The sequence below is a fragment of the Schistocerca nitens genome, chromosome 4, assembly GCF_023898315.1.
Source record: "Schistocerca nitens isolate TAMUIC-IGC-003100 chromosome 4, iqSchNite1.1, whole genome shotgun sequence".
NCBI lineage: Eukaryota > Metazoa > Arthropoda > Insecta > Orthoptera > Acrididae > Schistocerca > Schistocerca nitens.
The window spans coordinates 179412806-179438252 of NC_064617.1; the positions used below are offsets into that span (position 1 = coordinate 179412806).

Below are 25447 nucleotides of genomic sequence, written 5' to 3' on the forward strand. Positions count from 1 at the left end.
TTCCAGCCTGCCCCTCCCCCCTTCCCCCGTAGTTACTATCATTTTGATTCTTTCATTGTCATGTACCCCTCAAGAGGCTCTCAATTCGTGAGTATGTGCATGCAGAACACAGGGACTCAAGCTATTGAAACACCAACTTCCTTTCATGTGCTTTTATCCCCCATCTCTATTTGTACTTTCCTTCCCGTGGTAGCAATCTTTGAGGTACCACCCAGCCATGTCTCTAGATACTTCTTCATTCACGACTTTATCCATTTAATTTATATCAATTTTTTGGCCAAAGTAATTTTTGGTCCTCTTTTGGATTTGAGATTATGGAAGAGCACCGTAAATAGTGCCAACTGCCTACTCCATTAAAGATCCTCTTACATGCGGAAACTACATAGGCTCATTTATGCACTTAAAAGTCAATGTGGTAGCCAATTTTTTGTGGTGGGGTCGTCAGGTACTGTTTTAGGAGAAGCCCCTGACAACAGAGGCCTCACATGTCTGATGCTTGCACTGCTAGCAAGGAGTAGATGCCCATCTACAGGGGGCATCTGGACTCCTGGCAATGGCCATCATGCCAGGTGACCCTCCCTGTGGCTGAATGGAGCCCATGGTGAGAGCCCATGATTGAAGTAGGTGGCATCAGCATGGATGTTTTGCACATTAAATGCATTGGACTACATCATTGTAATGGCTGTGCTGATTCAGTTGTCTCAGCAGATAGGTATTGGCACTTTAATGTGGACAGTTATAATTGAACTGCTTTCCCTACTCTGGCTGTCCCATGGGAAGAGCAACTCACCAGAATACTGGGAGTGAAACAATATACTCAGTACCTGATGTGTACGAGAACAGATGGAGATACTTTTGTCAGTGTTGAAACCATTATCTGTTGTGGCATAAAAAGAAGATTAACTTGGAGTAGACTCATTAATAAAATTGCAAAATGAATCGGTGTTGATGAAAGCTGCTTCTGCTGCACAATCTCGAGCACTTCAGACATGTGAAAAACTAAGTGAAATACCAGGGACTATACCAGGGTATTACTTCTCATAAAACTTTGAATATGATATAGGAAGTAAATTTGTTTTTGGTAACCACAAACATTTTGCTAAAGTTAAAGCATCATCAGTGGATTTTTTTGTATTAAATAATAAGAAAATTGCTCTTTACTACCTGTACATCCATTCTCACCAGAAATCCACTATCAGGTCTGACCCAGCAGGTGGCTGAAGTAGCCCCACAGACTGAGAGTCCAAGGGCTGCTCTTTATTCATCAGTTCCTACACCCACAATGGACAAGGGTTCCCAAGAATCTAGACTGCCAAAAGTAAAAGAGAAGAAAAAGAAATCTCGGGAAAGAGGCTTTGTGATGGGCAGTGATCCTGGGGCGTAACCAGACCTCCTGACCCCTTCACGCCTAACCAGCACACCCTCTGTGCGATGATCCAGCACAACTGTAATGGATATTACTGTCACCTTTCAGAATTACAACTGATTTCCTCTTATTCTGCAATCTTTGTTGATCTTCAAGAAACACATTTTCCTGATGACCATTCCCCAATGCTTCGAGGTTGCAGTAAATTCTGTCAGAACTGTTCTTGCCTTGAGAGGGTATCAGGAGGGGTTTTTACATTGATTTGCACGAATGTTGATAGTCAGAGGTTTCCTCTCTGTATCATGTTGGAAGCAGTACTAGTGCGGGTCCAAACTACCCCAACGATTGCCCTTTCTAAGTTTTATTTACTTCCCGGCAGGCTACTTACTTAGTCACCTTAACCTGGTGTGACCAGATTTCCAAAATGGAAGCACAGGACACAAATTGTTACAAGTTGAAATGAATCAATATTTTGTGGAAACTTTTGTTAATGCTACATTTGTATAGATTTGTGTTCATATGGTTTATGCTACAACTGCATAGATCATCGTACCTTTTCGTTAAAACTCAGCGCCTTGCATTACTAATCGAGTAAGTATGTTATTTTGCAGTTTCAATATTTTGTTGATGTAGGACCGGGAACTGTTTTATTTCATAAAGTGTTTATTACAAATCTGTCACAGTTGCAGTAGGCCTACATATATTTTCGTGACTGGTTTCGAACTGACCAGTTCATTCTCAATCCTGATCTACAAACTGAAGTTTGATTCTGACTTGTATAATGAGCATATGCATATTGTGACATTTGTCTACTGTCACTGTGTGTAATGCATGTATTGGCAATTTTATATGGTTTTCATTAAGATCAGGCACTTTCAGAGCAGTCCCAGGAGATCAGGCTTGAGAGTGAACCAGTGGCTTTGAAACTAGTCACCAAAATATTTGTACTGCAACTTTGAGAGATTTGTTATAAACACTTCATGAAATATTTTATTGTTTTAATATTGTCACATGCAAACACAATCTATCACTTTAACATAACAAGGCCTTTAACTGGGATAGACAATGATTATGAATTAAATTTTCAGTCACCCTGGAATTTTCGCCACGGATGATTCCCAAGAAACCTTTTTTCTTATATTTTGTAGAAGAGTTTGTTACTCAAGAGTTTGATATTTTCAGATGGATTTTTATAGAAATCAACACATGAAGTATTCTGAAAATGAGTCCTAGTTGTAATTATTTCCTTATCAGTTTTCACACTAAACCTATTCTTTTCGTCAGTCCATAAAGCATTTGTGATAGAGAACACTTTCTGCAGCAGCGTTAGTGTCAGGTGGAGCTAGCACACACACTGTAATGAACTGTACATTTTTTCTGCAGACATTTTGAGATGCAAAGAAGTTGAAAAGATAGACTGTATTTCACCAATAAACTTAACAGTTCTTAATTAATGGTTTTTCACTTCACATACTTTTTTTAACATGGTTCACTTTCTCAAAAACTTCAGAATTGGTAAAATTCTTCTCAAAGAGTTTCCTGATGGTTGCAGTAGTGCAGTTCTTTTCCAGCACACACACACACACCCACCCACCCACACACACACACAGACTAGAGATCAGATAGACTTGACGTCCGAGTCTCTACCACTGCCCATTTAACTGAAAACTTGTCACTTGAGCCTGTTGTCAGGTACAAGGGGACCCAACCCTCGTAGAAATTAGAGTGACAAATCAGTTAACAATTTGTATAAATCTCTCTCTCTCTCTCTCTCTCTCTCTCTCTCTCTCTCTCTGTCTGTGTGTGTGTTTTTTCACTTTTGAGGTGTTAACGGAGTCTGATAACAGATGACAGAAGGATAAATGCATTTCTCAAATGGTGAACAAGAATTAAAATAAATTTGTAACATTCTTCGAAAAAGTTACAGAAATGAATAATAAGCTACACAACTCAATGTTAGGGCATAGCCGCAAGTTACCACGACCGAAGCAATATATAAATAATACAGCTTTTGGTCACAGGAACATAACAGTGTTGTGGCCCTGTGCCCAGTTTTCATTTGACGCTGCACATGGTGGAGGTAGAATAAACGATAATACAGCTACTTTGTTTAGAATGGATGAAGTTTTTATGTTGTTCCATGAAATGTGGAACCTATTCCAAACATCAATGCTGCTCTAATAGAACACATCGGCAATTACATATTCTGCATCATGTAATTTTCATCTCTCGCCCCCCCCAAAAACTCGCCAAACACAGCTTTGTTAAAGGCTATCTAATTCCTACAATTAGTCATTTCCACTTGTCACTGCCTCTTTATGACGACAGGATTGTGTACTCAACTTCTGTACTAAGTCGCTACTAAACTTACTCTCCTACCTGCTTCAGTAAGAGATAACGAGTCGATGAGTGTGAAGTGACTGCAGCACCACAGTTCTCAGGCTCATCATACTCACTAAACTACAGTGGGAAGGAATGAAGCTGGTGTAGCACAGATGTAACATTGGTGCCTTGATTTGTAAACTAAGCAACTTTGAACATTAGTTTCTGATCAATCTTTAAAATACACACAGAGGACATTTCTGCAGCTACTACTGAGTGTGAGAAACCAAATGGTGCGACTACTAGAGTGGTCATGGAAGTCAGTGGCATTGGGCTCTAGATGTTCAGAAAGTTTTTGCTTAGTCACATTTTGTTAAGTCCACTGAGAATGCTTCACAATAATTGCAGCACAACTGGGTTATGGTGTGACTTGCTTTCTATGCTATCTTTAATTGGACAGAGGATGCCACACGAGTGTATCGCTCATGCATTCCCGAGAGAAATTATCAGTGAGGTGCAACGTAAAAACAGGGGTGGTGTTTGGATGTGCTAGGATATTCCACAGGTTGGGTAAATGATAGAATACTACTTTGGTGGCCAAGTGTAAAGCCGCGGGTGAGATGTTCTTACATCGGTGGATCAGTGTAAGATTTTGGATTAGATATGCTGATTTATCACTATCAAAACACTATTGAAGGATGTGGTTGATTTTTTTTTTTTTTTAAAAAGGCACTTCTGCCCCAGCAGCATCTCCTCTGAACTATGCAGGGGGACACGTCACGCCCTTTGTTCTTGCAGTATCCTTCACCTAAACATTTCTCACAATGTTTAAGATGTTAGTTGCCATAGAAGTGTCCACCACCCCTACAATAACACTGTAGAACATTTCTTACTGAAGGGGTAGCCTAGCAGCAAGTGCTGAGCCCATAACTTGGACATACTATAGCGTTGTGGAATGGTATATCTGGACATGAATTCTTAGTTTCCTCAGTTTGTTTCTCAAGGCACTCAATACAATTGCTTGAAATTTGTATCATTTGCCTACACCCTGTATATATGCTAAGTTTTGTGATTGTTAACACAGGTCATCATTATTTTTGCAACTGCAATCCTACCCAGCCTCCCCATTGCAATATTCCCCTAACCCACTATCAGTTGTCACAAGCATTTCTCACACACCTGTAAGATGTGTGTGTGTTTTGAATATTTTTTATTGTTTGCATCCTGGAATATCAATAATTGTCATGACAATCACAGATGAATGAACAGAACTGAAGAGCAGATTGTAAAATTGTGTTTCAGATAAGCAGTATCTCCTCACACTGTTTATCAGTAATAATTCGTGTATTTGTGGTGAGGAATATACATCCAACTGATATACAGTTTCTCTTGACTTCAAGTGGGTGTGTGGTGCTCATCACTCTGATGAACTGTCCATGGTTAAAGATTTATAAAGTTTTTAGATAACTTATGTCTCTATCATTTTCTTTCATTATCAACACCACTTTCAGAAAATATCTGAAATTTGGCTATTTTTACAGTAGTACTTTTTATTAGTTCAAATTATGTCTCCTGCAAAATATATACATTTCAACAAAAGTTTTGCACCACCCTTATATGTTGTGCTATTGTGTTGTTATTGTGACTGTTCCTGTGTCAGAAGGTTGCTCCCTGACATTTGTAAATACACACAGTTACCACGAGTTCTACCTATGGATAGTGTGTTGCACCTGTGTAGGACATCTTAGAAATGTCTGTGGAACAGTAGAATGAATGTACATAGTGCCATGAAGGTCAGTCATGACCAGTGATTGGGTCTGCATCGTCACTTTACACACAAAAGGCTTGTCAATCAGGAAAGTTGCTTGACGTGTGCACTGAAGTCAAAGTGATGGGTACAAATAAAGGAATTGGTTCCAGTTGACAGTGTTGAGGAGACTGCACAGGCAGTTCAACAGCTGCACGGGATGTTTGGTATCTACAAGTTTTGAGTCAAAGCAACTGGGTTGAGTACTCCAGAATTGAGTTAGCATTCAAAAAGGCTACAGGCCTAATGCATCGCATCAAACTGTTAGGAGATGATTTCATGATGCGCATCTCCATTCCCTACAACCATGATGAGCACGACGTCATTCACCTCATTACCATGGACTGTTACAGATGGGCAAGACATTGTGCAGAATGGACACCCCAAAATTGACATTGGATGCTGTTTATTGACAGAATGCGGATCTGTTTGCACTCTGATAGTCACAGATAAAATGTTTGGGGACAGCCTGGTAATATCGAATGCCTCCAACACTATTCCACATGTGAACAAGGTGATGGTGGAGTGATGTTCTGGGGTGGTATATGTGACCACCATACATTCCTTATGGTTTTTGAGGGCAATTTAACTGCTCTGTGATACAGGGACCAGATTTTGCAACCAATAGTAGTACTGTATCGTCAACATTTTGGTGGCAGTTTCATCTTGATGGTTGATATCTCGCATGCTTATTATGGTGCTGTTTTCATTAACATCCAGCAAGTTACGATCACCAAAATGGAGTGGCTTACCTATTGTCTGGAGATGAATCCAATCGATCATGTGTGGGATAGATTGAAACAATCTTTTTTTGTAAGTTGCCAGTGACCACATACGCTGTGCAAATTATGTCAAATCATGATTGGAGAATGGGACAGTTTGAACCAGAGCTGGCTTAGTGATCTTGTTGCTGGTATGCCACGATGGATTCTAGCTTGTATCTGAGCAGGGGGATGTTCCACCACATTTTGATGTTGCTCAGGAGTGCCGTGGAAAACCACCCCATGGGAAACAGCCAATTTTGTCATTAGCAAATAATCCCCCCTCCCCAGTGGGCTGGACACATTGTAAAGGAATATATGTACCTATGTCTCAGAGCCGATTTTTGTTTTCTGTGCCATGAGTTTCGAAAAAAGAAGTGATGGAAAACTTCTGCCAATATGTGTAGAGAGAGGAAAAAATGTAAAAATTGGCCTTGTAGTTCTAAAGCCTTTAATAAACGGATGAAAACAGAGTAAAGCTGACATTTGTAAGATTTCAGCACTTTCTCTGACAGCTGCTGGTTACTGGCGCAGCTTTATTTAAGGATACCTTCTAGATACACGTGATCACTCTGCTTGTAGAAATGTTTTTGTTTGCTGAGAGAGAAGAGTAAGGAAGTGGCTATGTTGGAAATGAAGAGATTACTGTTTCTCTTCATGTAGGTGTTAGTAATTGTGCACAAATTTGAATCTGCCAGTTCCTACTGACCATGTTCCATGTAAGGAATATGGCATCCCTTTTTTACCCCACCACAACAGCATAGGAAAGACAGATTGCTACTTACTGTAAAGAAGACACGTTAAGTCGCAGTCAGACACAATTAAGACACTCACATAAAGATTTTGGCCAAAGCCTTCACTAGTAAAAGAAAAAAACACACACAAAACATTCATACACATAAGCAAGCACACCTCATGCACCCTTGACCACCAACTCCAACATCTCGGGCTGGAATGCAACTATCACGTGGGATGCAAGCAGCAGTCTGGAGGGGCCAGGGAAGGGGAAGGGATAGTAGTGTATTATCCCTTCCTCTTCCCAGGCCCCTCCAGATTGTTGCTCGCATCCTGTGTGGTAGTTGAATTCTGGCCCAAGATGCTGGAGTTGGCGGTCTCTCTGTGTGTGTGTGTGTGTGTGTGTGTGTGTGTGTGTGTGTGTGTGTGTGTTTTTCTGATGAAGGCTGTAGCCGAAAGCTTTATGCAAGTGTCTATTAATTATGCCTGTCTGCAACTTAATCTGTCCTCTCTATGGTAAGTAGCAATCTGTCTTTTCCAACATTGTTACTATTCCTGTCTGGAGTTTCCATTGTTCGATTTTACCCCACCACAATTTATGTTATTTGTGGCTCTTATTTGTGTGTATTCTTATCCATGTTTGCAAATTGGTTGAATATGAATTAGTGTAGGTGGGCTTCTTTTAAACTTCGAGAGCTCACCATTGGAGCTCTTTCCTTTTCATCTTCTTTTCCATCTATTGCCAAAAATACTGATAATAGAAATTTTTTGTTTCTGTTGGTCTTATCATTTCAATGACATTGACAAGAAATTTGCTGTTGACACACACACACACACACACACACACACACACACACTCTTATCAGCTGCAGTTGGCGTCAAATCACTTTGTGAAAAAGTTTCCAAGTTGTGAAACCATCTACTTAATGGAGGAAAGGTGATGTCACAATGAAATAAAGTCAGCAAATTACAATTTTTAGACTTAGTGCCTTTAATAACATTGCTTTTTATTTTAATTGCCATATTATTTTCAGCTTGTTAAATCACTGTGGTATTCCTCTTCAATGAATGTTAAATCAACTTAAGTGTGTTGTAAATTGTGAGATATTCTTAGGAGAAACTTTGATGCAGCACAAGCTTAGGAAATGAGATTGTATTTATAAGTTCCACTGTAGTCACTTGGAACCCTATTAATTAATGTACTTTGCTTCTGTTTTATGGCATATATAATAAAGGCATGGAAAAGGAAAATGTTTCTCATGGCGAGGACTGCACATTTGTATCAAGTACTTTTTGAAGCGTGGTCATAAAGTGACAGCATTTGTGCCAACATTCCGGAGGGGTGCTTGCCCACCTGACCTTCGTTTTGAACTGGAGGAGTATGAGAGGAGTGGGCAGGTTGTATTCACACCAAGCAGAAGAATAGAAGGGCGACTCATTGTGCCATATGATGACAGGTATGAGGAGTAAATGTTGTACCCTTAACTTCATTCTAGAAATCAAAAGGATGTTAATGTAAGTTTCATATGATGTAAAGCATAAAATGTTAAGAAATTCATGTATAATCTGGAGAATGAGCAAAATTACCTCGATCTACATTATCTGTGTTTGTCACTTTACAAATAATAAAAATACCAGTAGTAATATAAAACTCAAAACGTTATGGAGTCGGCAAAAATTCACAACAACAGGAGAAACTCAGCCAATCTGATAGCAACAAATTATATTTGACAATATTTATTCTTCAGTGTAATAATTATAGTTACTCAGCTCCAGACAAAAAATATGAAGTGTACTAATGTGGCCAGACACCTTATAAGCTACAAAGAAAGGAAAGAGTAGGTCAGTAACTCCAGGTTAAAAGCCATATTAAACTTGTGACATCACCCAGAAATAATGTTAGTGTGTTCACCTTGTACTGAGATATTTTTATCTACAGCAGACTTAATTTTATGGATGACTTGCCTCTAGGCCTTCTCAGATTCCTTTCTGAAAATTATTAATTTTCAGTGCCATATTTCTTGTATCCAATGAATGAGTGGAATTGCTATTTTTATGCGTGTTGCCCATGTAGGTTTACTTATGTCTTTGAATGCTTCTATTGTGTTGGTTAGTTTGCTTTGTGGTACTTTCAGTCTGTTCGACATAGTAGGAAATGTCACAATGAATATGTGTTGAAATGTCATTGACATACTTTATTATCTTACGATTAATGTCTGTTATCTGCCATATTGTGAAGATTATATTATCACAGGAAGACTGCACATTTGATGAATACTTCTTAACTGCTATACATTATTTATATTTCTTTTGTCTTGCCACAGTTGTACTTCTTCACATTTCACTTTTCATAGTACCTGAAACGTTCATGACTACCAGCTACTAGCTTATTGTCATTTAAAACCATATGTTTGGTGGAGGTACATACAGTATATGTGCAGGAGGAAGTAGAAATAATGAAGTGTTATGAGAAAGTTATACTTCAGTGAAACAAAAGGAGTATTGGCACATCAGGCTTTGTCATGAATATTGTTCTAAGCAGCTCATTTTACTTCAAAAAACTGGAAAGAAAACAAAAATCCTTACATTTCATCAAAATGCCATTCTTGTACCAAATTTTGTTATACACAGTGCTGATGAATTTTTGCCATCTGGGGCTGGGTTCACATGAGCTGAATATTTGTGTAAAGTTAGTTGCATAGTAAATGGACACACTGCTACGACGCACAGGGTAGTAACAACTGTCCACACAGGGTGAACATCTGCCGCTGTGGAATTTTGCGGCTTGCTAGCCCCCTCGCCCATAGTGAAATGGATATCGCACAGCAGCCATTGCATTGCTATGAGCCACGAAAATTGATTGCTAGTTCACATGTGTAGTGCAGCAGACTTAAGATGAGGGGCCAGCTGACAACAGTGCTGGGGGGCGAGTGACCAGTTGACAGCAGGCTATGTTGGATTCTTCATTATGGGTGTATAGCTACAGTGTTTTACACGATGTACCCTCTGTACATATGGAGAGCAAATCGACACAGATTTTAATAATGGAGGTGGAGAAGAGGCCTTGTATTTGGAACATAAGGACCGATGAATATAAGGATAGAAATAAGAAAGGTGCTGAATGCATGACATCAGGTGTGAATTAATTCTTGATTTCACAGAGCATTCAAGTAGAGAGAATCTTTTGGTAAGTTTCTCTTTTTACTTATGCATTGTTGTATTTTGGTTAAAGGATCACTTGGAATTGCAACAGATTAGGAGATTGTTTCACCAAACATGTTATGCACATTTTTTCTGAGCTTCATCAACATTGACAAGTTTTGAGAAACTTGCAGATAAGAATGCAATAAGCATGGATAAGAATGAAACATTGGTGACATAATGTATTGCAATTTCTTACAAGGTGTGACAGAGATTAGTCATCCTTGTTTTGTAATGAAGTGGCAATAATATTATTGATTCCTTCGCTTCACATGAATTAAACCACATGATTGCCTTGGACCATTATGTTATTGGAAAGAGTGATACATTACTAAAAACGGAACATAAAACAAACCATGTTCAGTAAGCATTGCTGTGAAAGAGGTTTGTGGATAGTGTTTGTCAACAATACCGTGGTAGTTAATTTTGTGTTTGGCACAAATTTACAGATAAAACTACTGAAAATAATTGTCAGTACCAAATAATTAAATTGCCAAACTACACATGTAAAGGGAAATGCATATGGCGTCTCATATTCTGTCTTACATAACCCCACATTTTGCTGTCCTGCAAAGGCACTTTACCATCCATTCTTATAAAATAATTTGCCATTACATCTTAGTTTCTTATTGCTGGCACATTTCTTTTTCTTTCAGCCAGGTTTGTGGCAGACACACGTCGGTTCTCAGTAATGATGTCTTCAATTTGGTCTCTCTCTCTCACACACACACACACACACACACACACACACACACACACAATTACGTAGAACACAACATGATTTAGTTGTATCAACTGATAACAAACAGTAGTTGAAAATTCTTTTCTCATGTGACAACACTCTACTTCCATGTGATTTACTACATGTTCTCAGAATGCACATGCTTCATGGCCTACAAACATGTGTGTCATGACTATCTCATTGGCATTTGGTAAGCAACAGTGTATTTCCTTTCATTGGTTTTTTAAAAATTGTGCAGTCTGAATACGTTTCAAATTGGCCATTGTTGACAAAAGTGAATCTAATATCTGTGCCTGCCACTCCTAGAAGAACAATGGAAAAGAAGTCTTTGTAATTGTAAAAGTCACCCCCCTGGTGTTTGGCTTCAAGAACCGAATGCGTTTACCATTGATTGCCCCTATGCAGTTTGGGAAAGTCACACAGATTTGGAATCAGTTTGCAGTATTCTTCCATTCCTCCTCTGTTGGCTGTTTACAAGATTTGACATGAAAGTGTTATTAAAAATAATAATAAATATTACTATGTTACTTTGTTAAACAATGAAAATTTCAGGTTGGAATATCAACATATTGTGAAAAGGACAGATTGCTTTTTGTCATAAAGATGGCACGTTGGACTGCAGACAGGCACAGTGAAGACCGTTACGCATTGAGCTTTTGGCCATAGCCTTCTTCAGTAAAGAAAACTCAAATTCACACCAGTAGGCACACCTCACGCACACCTGGCTGCTGCGTCTAGCCACTGGGTTGGCTGTAGGTAACAATCATGTGTGTGAGGCGTGCCTGCTGGTGTGTGCGTGTGCGCGCGCACCCACGTTTTTTTTTTTTTTTTTTTCTTTTCTGTAGAAGACATTGGTCAAAAGCTCAGCGTCTAACAGTCTTTTTGTTGTGCCTGGCGGCAACTCTGTATGACATCTTAACGATATGTAGCAGTCTATCCTTTTCATAACATTGTTGAGTTACTTACTTTGTTGTGAGCTGGGGTAGTTTTTGGCAGAGATAGAATAATAATACACTAGGATTTACCTGAAAGTCATAGCCAACATTTCCATTGAAGGTCTTGCTTGTGTAATGCATTTCTAAGTGTGTGATGTAATTCATCAAAAGTTGAGAAAAACACTCTGAAGCAGTTGGAAAAGTTTTGATTCATCTCCTCATAGTTCCTTAAACTCCTTGTAATAACTGATTACTCAGTACTGAATGCACTCAGTACTTTTGGTGTACTTTTCTCTCTGTCAAAACTTATAGCCCTAAGTACACCACTACTGCACTTGAACGTGGGAAGGGGTCACAAATTCAGTGTACTTGTGTGGACTCCTTGCGGCTACAGATAAAACTATCTTCATTCTCAGAATATTTCTCGCTGTATTTTTGGTCTTGAATTTCTATTGTCATTTAGTTGCAAGGTAAATTGTTACCAGGTCACCTTTGCTTATCACTTTTTAAAATTTGTTAACAATAACAGTCTGAATGTTTCACGAATAAAAGGCTAAGGCAGGCAAGACAAAGCATCCAATATATAGCTAACTGTGCCTCTGGATATGCAAATGTCGCATCTCTAATTTTAAAATGAAAATAATTGTTAATGTAATGTTGACTTAAAATGTGCTTGTAACTGACTTCATAAACAACATTTAGAAGTGAAACATGAGGCACAACTCAGCATAGCAAGCAGCCATAACCTCGAGTGTGGTGCGTTGTAATTCATCGAGGGCAAACACATCTATGGCACTCCTTCCAGTATTAAAAACAATTTTGATATATTTGCTAAATTTTGTGGGAAATAATGTATTACTTAAAGTTAACCATACGTAAACTGGCCAGCAACTAAGTTTTCACTAGAAACTTCTCATAAAACATGTGATATTGTACTTATTTTCAGAGAGCCAGTTCCTTATCAAGCTGCAATGTAGGATTATAAAGCGTGAAAGAATTAAATTTCTTATTGAATAGGTTCCTCACTATTGAATGTGAAAGATTGCATAGCACAGAACACACGTAAATCCAAAACAGCAGCTTTTTAATTTTTTCCATGATAGTTTTTATGAGAAACTAACTTCATAGATGGATGTAGCTTTGCTTCATTTACATAAAACTGTTTTCGGATGCACAGCAGATCACTTGACATTTGTCTTTGTGCAGTTTGTTCCTTACTTGCCACATGGCCACAGGACTGTGCATCTTGCTTCAACACTTCCCCTGTACCAGAAACACTATGCGTCTGTCGCCCTAGCCTAAAGTGACCAATAGCAAGTATTAGGTGAGCAACAAAATTTCCGGAATATAATCTACACAGCATCAATAGATACAAGGGTAACAATGCCTTGGAAACTGGTTGATATGAGTTAACATTGTTTCATTAACACAATGTATTATTTCTTCTCAATAGTTTGATGACTGTACTGTTTATCTTAAATATATTTTCTTTTGTCTTTCAAATGATGTTTTTCGAACATATTTTCTGTTGTCTTTCAAATAATGATTTTTGAATCTACTGTTGATATTTTCTCTATGCACTGTCTTCCTATTATGAACCTACTTCACACCATGCCTTTGTTGCCTCACCTTCTGGCTTGACCTGTTCTGTAGGTGTTAGCTTTAAAATGTTTCCTTGTAATTTGAATTTTCTGCTTCCTTTTGTGCAGTTAATCACTTGCAGATATCCTCTTTTAAATCGTAGATATTTCCCTAGAGTTCAATTTCTTCCAGTAATTACTCTTTTAGTACCATTATTATTATTTGCACATTTTTGGAAGTCAGTTGTCAGCATACAGTTGCCTATAGACCACCTCTCAACATTGTTAACATTGCATGGGTAGCTAACTATAAGATACTCTTCACTGTCTGTTGATCTCATAACTGTCTGGCTGGCAAAGTGATGTGATAACAGACTATTACTTAGCATAAATAGGAAATGTTGAGCAGTAGATAGTCACATGAACATTGTGTTTAGTGTTACAGCTTTCCTGCATGTGGAAAGGACTGAGCAAAGGAAGAAGCCACATGTGAAAATTGTCATGGATTGTTTTTCCACAGACCTTACATGGATCTTTTGCGCAATCCATTGAGTCTTCAGAATGGTTTCCACTTTTTGAATGGTTTCTCCATTATTGTCTCTCTGTAGTCACCCACAAATGGCAGCCATTCTAATTTGCACCTGTGTGTGCAGAGAGTGGCTGAACATATTAATCTAATGAGAAAGTCTCCACTTAAGTCTGTTCATGTCATTGACTGTCTCTAATGTTTTGGTATGCATTAGATAAATATAACAACAGTATGTATTATTTCATGAAAGTGAAGTATAAACAGGTCACCCATTCCTTTACTTTGAATTTTTTATGTAGGAAGGTAAAATTTCTTTGTATGTGTTGATGGAAAGGAAGGGAATAGTCACAGAACTCAGAGAGGTGATGTAGAGTAATAGAAAATTCAAGTTGAGCTCATCAGTTGAACATTATGTTTTAATTTGTTATTGCTTCAAATGTTTTTATTTTATCTGAAACATGCTATGATTAACATGTTTCAAGTTTGTATGTAGATACTATAATAACAATTCTGATGTTATTGCAATAGGTTCATTGTGCAGTGTGCAGCAGAACTTGGTGGAGTTATAGTCTCCACAGACAACTTCCGTGATCTTCTAAGTGAAAATACCACCTGGAAGGAAACAATTGAAAAGAGGTAAGGTGGTAGTTTATTTGGTGCAAGCTGTAGGGAACGTGTTTATTTGAAGCAACAGTATTGTACATAAAAATACAACCTGATGATCAACATCACTTTCTTAATTCACAATGGGAAGTAACTAGTAATGTACTGTGTGTTCCGCGTAAACACAAGTGCAGAAACAAAATAAGAGAAATAACAGCTCAGAAAATGGGAGGTAGTCAGCATTACAAACAGTGATGTGATGTGATAAAAAGACTATTACTTAGTGTAAATAGGAAATACTGAGCAGTGGATAGTCATGTGAACATTGTGTTTAGTGTTATAGCTCAGCTTTTGAACATGTGCTTTTCCTCATATGACATTCATTCAGATTTTACTTTTGGTTGGATTACACATATTGCAAGTACAAACACAATTGTGGCAGGCCACTGATGCAGTACCTAGAAACACTTATATCTGTGGCCAGGTGACAAAGGATATTGAGGCACTGACTAGGCATTTGAGTAAAGGAATTCTCCCTTATTATTTTCTTCATAGAGCTCATTGCTATTTTCAGAGCTGCATCTACCTGTTTGACAACTTTTGACAAAGGTTTAACAGGCCTGCCAGTACCCCGTTCTTTCTCAACAAAGCATTGTACATTATATTTCAGACGAGTGGCTGTTAAAGGAACTGCCTACACCTACTTCTCTGTGGCTTGAGGAAGAGATCATACATTCACATGTTAACAATACTACATTTACACTGCACTGCTAACATGAACTGAATCAATAACTCAACATCCATGACAAACAATGAGCATACAACAAATGCCTTCCAGCAAATGAGAACATGTAGCACCACTTGTCACCTTGAGTTGTAAGGGCGCAGTGCATCACCATAGCAACATTTACAGATTCCAGAGACTGGATTGCAACTGGTGTGTCCTCCACACAATGCATTCAACGTGCTTGAAGAATCAGGGACGTTATTCTAGCAGCCTGGCTATAATGTCTGAAGACATTGTGATCACTGAGGAAAAGGCACTTGTTAGGCAGAAACGTGTAATAAGTATAAGTTGTGGCGTCCACTCTAGAACCTCTTTTGACAGCTCTGTAAACAGTTTGTCATACTGACAACCACCTCTCGGTGTGTGTATCAACTGCCAACAGAGTTCAGAAACAAAAGTATCATCCATAAATATGATACTAGAAGTAGAAGTTATTTACACTAACTTTCACTCAGCCTTAGTGACACAGCAAAGAGTGAGATATTTATGCATAAATATTACAAGATCCCAACTTAAATCGACCTTCCCTCATAGAGTTTTCCAATAAAATGTATATTTTACACAATATAATGTATAAACAAACAAATTGTGCCAGGTTTGCCACATCATATCCCTGCACAGCTGTTTTTAATTAGATAATTTTAATGAATTTTTTTGTAGTTACTGTTAAACAGTTTCTTGAAAAATTTACCACCATTCAAGAGGAAAAGGTATAAACAAAATGCGAAAGTACGCTTGCCTTGCCTACCCTTTTTCAGACAATAATGCAAGGTTCCCAGATGGAAACAGATAAGCATGTTTGAGTAAATTACACTCATTAAGTATTCTTATATAATTATATACCCTGAAGAGCCAAAGAAATTGGTACACCTGCTAATATTGTGCAGGGCCTCCATGAGCATGCAGAAGTACTGCAACATGACATGGCATTGACTTGACTAATCTCTGAAGTAGTGCTGTATGGAATTGACACCATGACTCCTGCAGGACTGTCCATAAATCTGCAAGAGTACAAGGGGTTGGAGATCTCTTCTGAACAGCTCATTGCAAGGCATCCCAGATACGCTCAATAATGTTCATGCCTGGGGAGTTTGGTGGGCAGCAGAAGTGTTTAAACACAGAAGAGTGTTCCTGGAGTCACTCTGTAGCAATTCTGGGTGTGTGGAGTGTTGCATTGTCCTGCTGGAATTGCCCAGGTTGTTCGGAATGCACAATGGACATGAATGGATGCAGGTGATCAGACAGGATGTTTCATCTGTCAGTATCATATCTAGAAGTATCGAGTGTCCCATATCACTCCAACTGCACAAGTACAGCACCATTACAGTGCCTCCACCAAGCTGAACAGTCCCTTGCTGACATGTAGGGTCCATGGATTCATGAGGGTGTCACCATACCCATATGTGCCCATCCACTTGATACAATTTGAAATGAGACTCATCTGACCAGTCAACTTGTTTCCAGTCATCAGCAGTCCAATTTCAGTGTTGACGGGCCCAGGTGAGGCGTAAAGTTTTGTGTCATGCACTCATCCAGGGTACATGATAGGACCTTCGGCTTCAAATGATGTTTCATTGATTGGTTCACACGCTGACACTTGTTGACAGCCCAGCAGTGAAATCTGCAGCAATTTGCAGAAGGGTTGCCCTCTCGCCACATTGAACCATTCTCTTCAGTCGCCATTGGTCCCATTCTTGCAGGGACTCTTTCCAGCTGCAGCAGTGTCGGAGATTTGATGTTTTACCGGATTCCTGATGTTCACGGTACACTCTTGAAGTGGTAGTATGGGAAAATCCCCGCTTCATCGTTACCTTGGAGATGCTTTGTTGCATTGCCCATATGCCAACTATAACACCACGTTCAAACTCACCTAAATCTTGATAACTTGCCATTATAGCAGCAGTTGTTGTCTTATATAGGCATTGCCAACCGCAGCACTGTATTCTGCCTGTTTACATATCTCTGTATTTGAATTCACATGCCTGTACCAGTTTTTTTGGTGCTTCAGTGTATAAAATGTAGATACTTTTATTGCAGACTAGCAGTACAGAGTTGTCTTAGCAAAAGTAGACAAATCTTACGGATGTCACAATTTTAAGTTTTAATAATTGAGTTGAGTGTGTGGGGGCAATGAAGAAATATTGAACATACAAACCTAACTGATAGTGGAATATGCAGAATTAACAGCTGCATGTTGGACTATTGCTGAGTAAGAGACAGTGTGCATGCTCGTTTCTCCATGTAATAAAAAAAGACAAATCTTCTACACCATCGAGAATCCACATTGAAGTAAACAATATTAATGTTGATAACAGTAACAATTATAATTTTAATAAAAATAATATACTAATAATAATGGTGATTAAAAATGATGATAATATATAACCACACCGCCAAGAATCTGTTTAAAACAAAGAATATAAGTAATAGAATATTATAAGGAAAAAGTTTTGCAGGGTTTGAAATTGAAAAACAATGTTATTTCTTATAATTTTTCCACTATATAAATGTACAATATAATATTAATGTGCAAGTAATATTCACGTTCGTTTCAAATTTTATTTAGAAAGTTGGGTCAATAAATGAAAGAAAATAAATCACCATTTTAAAAACTGGTTACTACATTCGTAGTAATAGAAACGGTTTCATTTATTGTACAATGTAAAATGTAGTGTGTTCTAACACAAGTTATTCAGAAGCTGAAGTGTCAGATGTTCCAGTATTGAAATCCGGTTGTGAGCAATTTTTGTCATTATTTTTCACTGTCTATAACATTTAAAATTTCATCAACTTGTAAGGGTGTTGGGTCCCTGAGGAACACTACTGGCTTTAAATAGTCATCCATGTACCATCCACAAGATTCATCCAATAAGATTGGTAGCAATAAGACATTAAATTTACATTTTTATTTTAACAGTTTCTAGCCTTGTGGAATCCTATTTGCATTAACACTTCTAATTTTTTATAAATTTCTCATTATATTTAACTCTTCAGTCACCTGAATTGTTCCCTCAATGATCTTTTGTAGGTTTCATTTTCCAAAAATATTTTAAAAGGTGTGACTTTTCCTTTATTGTGGAAAGCAGCAGTATAACCATAGCTTGTAAATACATGGAATTCTGATAGGCTTAGACATAATGAGGATCCTAACTTTGATGCCAGTTGACTAATTTTTCTCTGAATAATTGTATTGATATTATGATGCTAACATGAGCACAATTCAGCATGTTGCGTCAGAATTAGTCGTTATTTATTTCATTGTGACAAGTCAGAAAGGATACATAGTTGCTCTAGTTACACAATTTTTCATTCAGGTGCCAATTATTGTTTGCTTTCCAGCTCAGAACATTTTTCTCATAGCTGTTGGTGAGCTTTAATTTCAGTAAATGGTTAAAAGTAAATATGGCTGACGAAACATAGCTTTCAAAAACTAAATGTTCAGATGATTCTTGTTCATATGCTGCCTGACAAAAAGGTGAAGCACTGAGAAGCCATGGTCACATGTCAGTGTAACTTTGTACACTTAGACACCATGGGGAAATATGTAAGCGATAAGGTTTGCCATTCTCTTTAGTTAGAGTATTCACCAGAATGCATTACTGTTTAGTGTAGTTATCATGCCTGGTAGTGCATATAAGGGGCAAGAACAGCATCAGATGTGAGTGATCACTTTGAAGGACATGGAGATCCCATTTACTTGTGTGAGACATCATTAGTGGCACCTGACCCATATTCTGTACCAAGCACATCATAACCCTTTGCATCTGCGGCTACCGTCAGAGAACAAGTAATGAACTCCTTGCACCATTTGCCAGGGACTAGCAGCAGTGAGACTAGGGAATTACTATCACTTGTGTAGGCTGTGATTAACATGTACGATAAACAGCTGCATTTAGAGTGGTATGGTGTTTGGGAAGCGTGGACTGCTAATGAACGACGTTGTTCAAGGATGAATCATGGTACTGCAGTAATGCAGATGATCATTGTCACTACCACAAATGACTGTTGTCAGTCATTATGGTAATCAGCTGGGAAAAGGTCCCACTTTTGTAATGTTTTGGAGATGCACAACAGTGTAACTCTTGGTGTAGTAAGCCATAAGGCATGACTTCAGGTCACTGCTGGTAGTGATTGAGGGAACTAACCGTGTAATGGTACATCACAGACATACTGTGTCCTCGTGTGTTACCTCTTAAGTAACAGTATTGTGGTAGAATTATTCCAATTTGTCAGTTCGTGGGCACACATGGCACATGTCTCTCTGAACTATCTGTGTGAAGTTGAGATGGCCCCCTGGCCGACAAGGTACCCAGATTTGTGTCTCATTTAATATGTGGGACTATTTTGGGTGTCAACTCTATGCCAATGCTAGTATCCAAGATATCAAGGACCAGTTGCAACAGTTGTGGGCCAGCTTGCTGCAAGAGAAGATCCAAGAGTTTTATAACACCCTTCCCAACTGAATCAGTGCATACATCAAGGCCAGAGGAGGTTCAACATCACACTGATAAGTGGGCTCATACTGTTAAATTGTTTGTAGTCTTGACTCGAATTTGTAATAACTGAAATGAAAGCACATACTCTCCAACCTGCAGAGTTTCATTTAATTTCCTCCTCTCCCTTCTGGGTACTTCACTTTGTCAGGGAGTGTCTTTGCGCTTGACATCCATTGTTGAAAGACTATGCCATCTCTCTTGCATTATATCTAGGACCCCGCTTACTGTTGTTGTTGGGGTCGTTAGTCCAAAGGACTGTTTGATGCAGCTTTCCATGCTAGACTCCACTGGGCAGGGCTTTTCATCTCCACAGAACTACTGTAACCTACATCCTTATGCACTAGGTTACTCTCCTTGCTACATCTAATAATTTTAAATGCAACTACTTTTGACTTCCATTGGGCATCATTATTTTCTGGATTTAGAAAAGCACTACATTGCATTGATTTAAGTTTCAGTGTTCTTGGGTTACTTTTGGCTATTACAGTAGTGATTGTTTTCAATTGATTGGCAGTGAATGGTAAGAACAGAGGTTTTTGGAAGGACTGATTAGCAACAACTCTTCATAGATGGAATTCTTCCTGTATGCCTTAAGGGAGGAGGGGAAACATAAGTTCACACATGTCAAACAGAATCCTTTGTGCTATCAGTTTTAGCAGATCTTTTTGAAGAATTTTTTTTTTCCAGGTTGCTGATGTTCACATGGGTTGGAGACTTGTTGATGTTCCCTCATGATCCGCTAGGGAGGAATGGTCCAAAATTTGAAGAGTTCCTTCGCTTTCCCAAGAAGTTATAAGACAATGCTGAAATTGTCACCAGTGTCAATTCAGTACAAACTGCTGCTGTGTTAGAGACCAAAAAAGTGTTGTTAATGTATTTTGATATTTTGGTGTAAAGGAAGTAATCAATTTTTACAAAATAACATATCCCATTTCTCAAAAATCTGTTGTCAAGTTTGTGCTCAGGTATTTATTGTTAAAGTATGTATACAGCTGTATCTTGTTATTCTTTTATTACATAATATTGTATCATATTATATTTATTGTGTACAGTTGGATTATTCAATTTCAGTTTTATAAAATTATTTTCCAGTATATAAAAGCTGCATTTGAAAACAATTTGGGTTGTGAATCTTAAAGTGATAATCACTTTGCTTTTTTGTGTATTATATGAAATCAAGATATATTCTTGCCAGTTGCTGTTTTTTCCTCTTACAGTAAAAATAAAAAAAAAATTAAATTAAAAAAAAGTTTTCTAAGGACACTTGTCAGAGTTGCATGAAGTGCACCAACAATTTCTTTAGTTTCATATGACAGTACTCGAGAAGTGTAACCATTTTGTGTAGGCTTTCGGGTTGTTGTTTGTAAATGAAATGTTTTATTTGACTATAACTGTTGGCTAAGATATTTCACATTTCATTCGTTCATTTCTCATAAATAGTTGCCATTTTCTACATGTTGGTAAAGTTGTACAGGCTGTATGGCAAGATAACAAATTTGCAGAGGGCATAATAAATTTTCTTTTGTTCAGTTTTAGTTAACCAATATTATGGTTGGTTGAACAATTTCCTTGATTTCAGTTTGATGGTTTGGTGCAAGTATTTGTTACATTGTACATATTCCAAAATGCTTTCAGTGTGTTTTTATGAAAGGAATATTGTAAATATCCTTATTACAAGTGTGTGTGAATGTGAAATAATTTGATGCATGTTCTGCTTTGTGCTGCTGCATCTGTTAATACTTTAAGGTACATAAAACACCACTTTAGCTGCTGTTTCCACTGCTGGTTATGTTAATGTGACCTGTATTATAATGTAAAAATGATGTATGTTAGTAAATGCAGCTATCATTAAAAGAACATTTGGAAACTTTTCTGTACAGTATTCCCAAGACCTAAATGCGTACGAGTATTGAATGTAAAGAAGTCTCGGAAGTTCTTCTGTTATGACAGTAGCCACTTTTACTAATGTAAGTCTCTCTTGCATTATAATACAGGTCACATGAGTATGTTCAGTCAACATAACTGGTAGTGGAAACAGCAACTGAGATGGTATTTTTTGTATACCTTAAAGCATGTGTGTCATGTAGGCTTGGTATGAAAAATAATTAGTGATACTGTTTGATGTCTATATTATCTCAAGTGTTGCTTTTGTTTATAGGTAACTGTAGCAATTTGTAGTAAAACTAAAGTTAGTAAAACCAATAAAGCAGACAGGTGGAAAAATGTCGTCCAAATGTCAGAAAGGAAAGAACCAAAGAAATTCTTACCAGTATTGAGACTTGCTGGTAGTGGACTCACTGCTAGCAACGAAATTACTTTATATTAAATCTGATACAAATGAAGGTTTTGTATAAGCAAGCTGAAATAGTATAACTGAATGGGAACGTCCGTACTTAAGTTAGTTGTAGAAACTTGTTGTTCATAAATAGTTGGGTCGTAAATAAGATATATGAGCAGGATTACAGTTGAGCATATTTAAGAGAAATGTACTTGAAGAGACTATTTCAGTACATAAAGATTATCATTTTAATTATAAATATATTTTTGTAAAATATTCATCTCAAATTTTTCACACAAGGCATGTAATTAATGATGTTTTACTGTGGACTAAATCACACACACTCTTCTGTAAATATTTGATTAATACCATTCATTTTCCACGAAAAGGGAAATAATTTATATAATTTGATGTTACCAAAATATTTGTTGTTCAGTCTTTGACAAATTTGTGTTTTTTTATATATAACAGTCCACTATAATAAATAATATTTAATAAAGCTTTATTTGATTCTGCACCCACCCCCTCTCTCTTTCTCCCTTCAACCTAATACCACTGGCTATTGTTTGAACAGAGATAATGCACAAAAATTGAAGGGAGAGGGCATTGAATTATCTGACTTGGTATTTGTGGGCAGTTACTACGTCAATAAAAAAGGAAAAAAGAAATAAAGTAATACGAATGCAAGGGGTGAAAAAACTGTTAGATTCAGCTTATTTTCTTGTCCATGTGTTTCTCCTGATCCAGTGCATGGGGGCAACTCTTCTTGTGTCTTCATGTTTCATTTAGTACACTCATGCTCATAAATTAAGGATAATGCTGATACATGGTGAGACAACACTCTGGTGGGTTTAAATAACTGCGGGTTATTACCAAGCAGTGCATTTGACCTGTGGTCATCGCACGGTAGTGGTGGCAGAAGTCCACATACGCAGAGGTGTGTTGGTGTGTGCCTTAGTGCGGTGCAGCGAGTAAGTGTGCAGACGTTTTCAGACATGCTAATGATGACTGTTGAAAATGGCTCGAATAACACATTGATTAAGTTATGAGGGTTAGAATAATAGGGCGGCTGGATGCTGGTCAAACAGCAGGTCGTAGCACGGGCCCTCCATGTGCCACAAAGTATGATCCCAAGATTATGGCAATGATTCCAGCAGACAGGAAACGTTCAGGCGCAACAGTACGGGACGTCCACCATGTACAACTCCACAAGAAGAGCGATATCTCACCATCCGTGCCCGCAGACGGCCATGGAGTACTGCACGTAGCCTTGCTCGGGGCCTTATTGCAGGCACTGGAATAGTTATCTCCAGACACACAGTCTACAGACGACTGAAAAGACATGGTTTATTCGCCCGGAGACCTGCAAGGTGCATTCCACTGACCCCTGGTCACACGAGAGCCCGTAAAGTCTGGTGTCGAGAACACAGTTCATGGTCATGGGAACAGTGGCCCCAGAGGTTCACAGACAAGTCCAGGTATAGTCTGAATAGTGACTCTCTTCAGGTTTGCATCTGGCGTGAACCAGGAACCAGATATCAACCCCTTAATGTCCTTGAAAGGGACCTGTATGGAGGTCATGGTTTGATGGTGTGGGGTGGGATTATGATTGGTGCACGTACACCCCTGCATGTCTTTGACAGAGGAACTGTAACAGGTCATGTGTATCGGGACGTCATTTTGCATCAGTATGTCTGCCTTTTCAGGGGTGCAGTGGGTCCCACCTTCCTCCTGACGGATGATAATGCACGGCCCCACTGAGCTGCCATTGTGGAGGAGTACCTTGAAACAGAAGATATCAGGCGAATGGAGTGGCCTGCCAGTTCTTCAAACATAAACCCCTATGGCAATTCAGGAGCTCCGACAGGACTGGTGCAGGAATGGGAGACTATACCCCAGCAGCTGCTCGATCACCTGATCCAGAGTGTGCCAACCTGTTGTGCGGCCTGTGTACGTGTGCATGGTGATTATATTCAATATTGATGTCGGGGTACATGCGCAGGAAACTGGCATTTTGTAGCACGTGTTTCGGGACGGTTTTCTCAACTAATCACCAATACCGTGGATTGACAGATCTGTGTCGTAGTGTTCCCTATGTGTGTATGCTATTAGAACCAGTTTTGTGTAGTGCCATGTTGTGTGGCACCAAATTCTGCAATTATCCTTATATTATGAGCATGAGTGTGTTTCTTACAGACACTGTAGGCCTAATCTCTCGCAAAGGAAATTCCGAGAAGTGTTAGTGGAGCAAACATCTCCGTTTTTCATTCGTATGCACGCTGGTCATCTTCCAGTTGTTTCTGTTACAGCTGTAGGTGAGCATATGAGTGTTCTACCATACATACAATGTTGAATTTTTTTAGTTTTGTGAAATTAAACGCTCTTGACTCCAAATGGAACATATTGGAATGCATATTAAATTGGATTATAAATTTCTTGTTTGTCAGTACAGGATAATTTATTGTGGTAAAGGAATCATTCTTCTTAAGTAGGTGCATTATGGTTCAATTACTTCCCACCATTACTAGTTGCCCATTACCCCCACCCCATCCACTTCCCAAGTGGTTGCTTGTCTCAGGCCGATCTTGAGGTGCAACAAAAATTCCATTAGAGAACAACAAATCTGAAGTCTGTCTATAGAGGTGCACAAAACACACGCGCACACACACACACACACACACACACACGGAATGAATTTGTTCAACAATAATTAAGTGGAGTGCGAAGTGTGTGTTCAGCTTAGAGAAATGCAGTGTAATTTCAGAAAACTTGTTATCTAGTAATTTTGTTTCAGGTAGGACAGAAAAATGTTGTTGTTATGGTCTTCGGTCCTGAGACTGGTTTGATGCAGCTCTCCATGCTACTCTATCCTGTGCACACTTCTTCATCTCCCAGTACCTACTGCAACCTACATCCTTCTGAATCTGCTTAATGTATTCATCTCTTGGTCTCCCTCAATAATTTTTACCCTCCACGCTGCCCTCCAATGCTAAATTGGTGATCCCTTGATGCCTCAGAACATGTCCTACCAACTGATCCCTTCTTCTAGTCAAGTTGTGCCACAAACTCTTCTCCCCAGTTCTGTTCAGTACCCCCACATTAGTTATGTGATCTACCAATCTAATCTTCAGCATTCTTCTGTAGCACCACATTTCAAAAGCTTGTATTCTCTTCTTGTCCAAACTACTTAAAGTCCATGTTTCACTTCCATACATGGCTACACTCCGTACGAATACTTTTAGAAACGACTTCCTGACACTTAAATCTATCCTCGATGTTAACAAATTTCTTTTCTTCAGAAACGC

At 38.4% G+C, this 25447-nt stretch overlaps 1 protein-coding gene across 3 annotated transcripts in view; it reads left to right on the forward strand.

The window, feature by feature from the left end:
• Positions 1 to 22641, forward strand: part of LOC126253241 (uncharacterized) — a 42717-nt gene extending 20076 nt beyond the window's left edge. For all 3 annotated transcript variants that reach the window (XM_049954427.1, XM_049954430.1, XM_049954429.1), the window contains 3 exons: positions 8227 to 8448; positions 14507 to 14614; positions 20552 to 22641. In XM_049954427.1, the coding sequence (XP_049810384.1) occupies positions 8227 to 8448; positions 14507 to 14614; positions 20552 to 20660 (439 nt within the window). In that variant the 3' untranslated portion in view covers positions 20661 to 22641. The remainder of the gene's footprint in view (positions 1 to 8226; positions 8449 to 14506; positions 14615 to 20551) is intronic.
• Positions 22642 to 25447: the final 2806 nt, after the last annotated feature.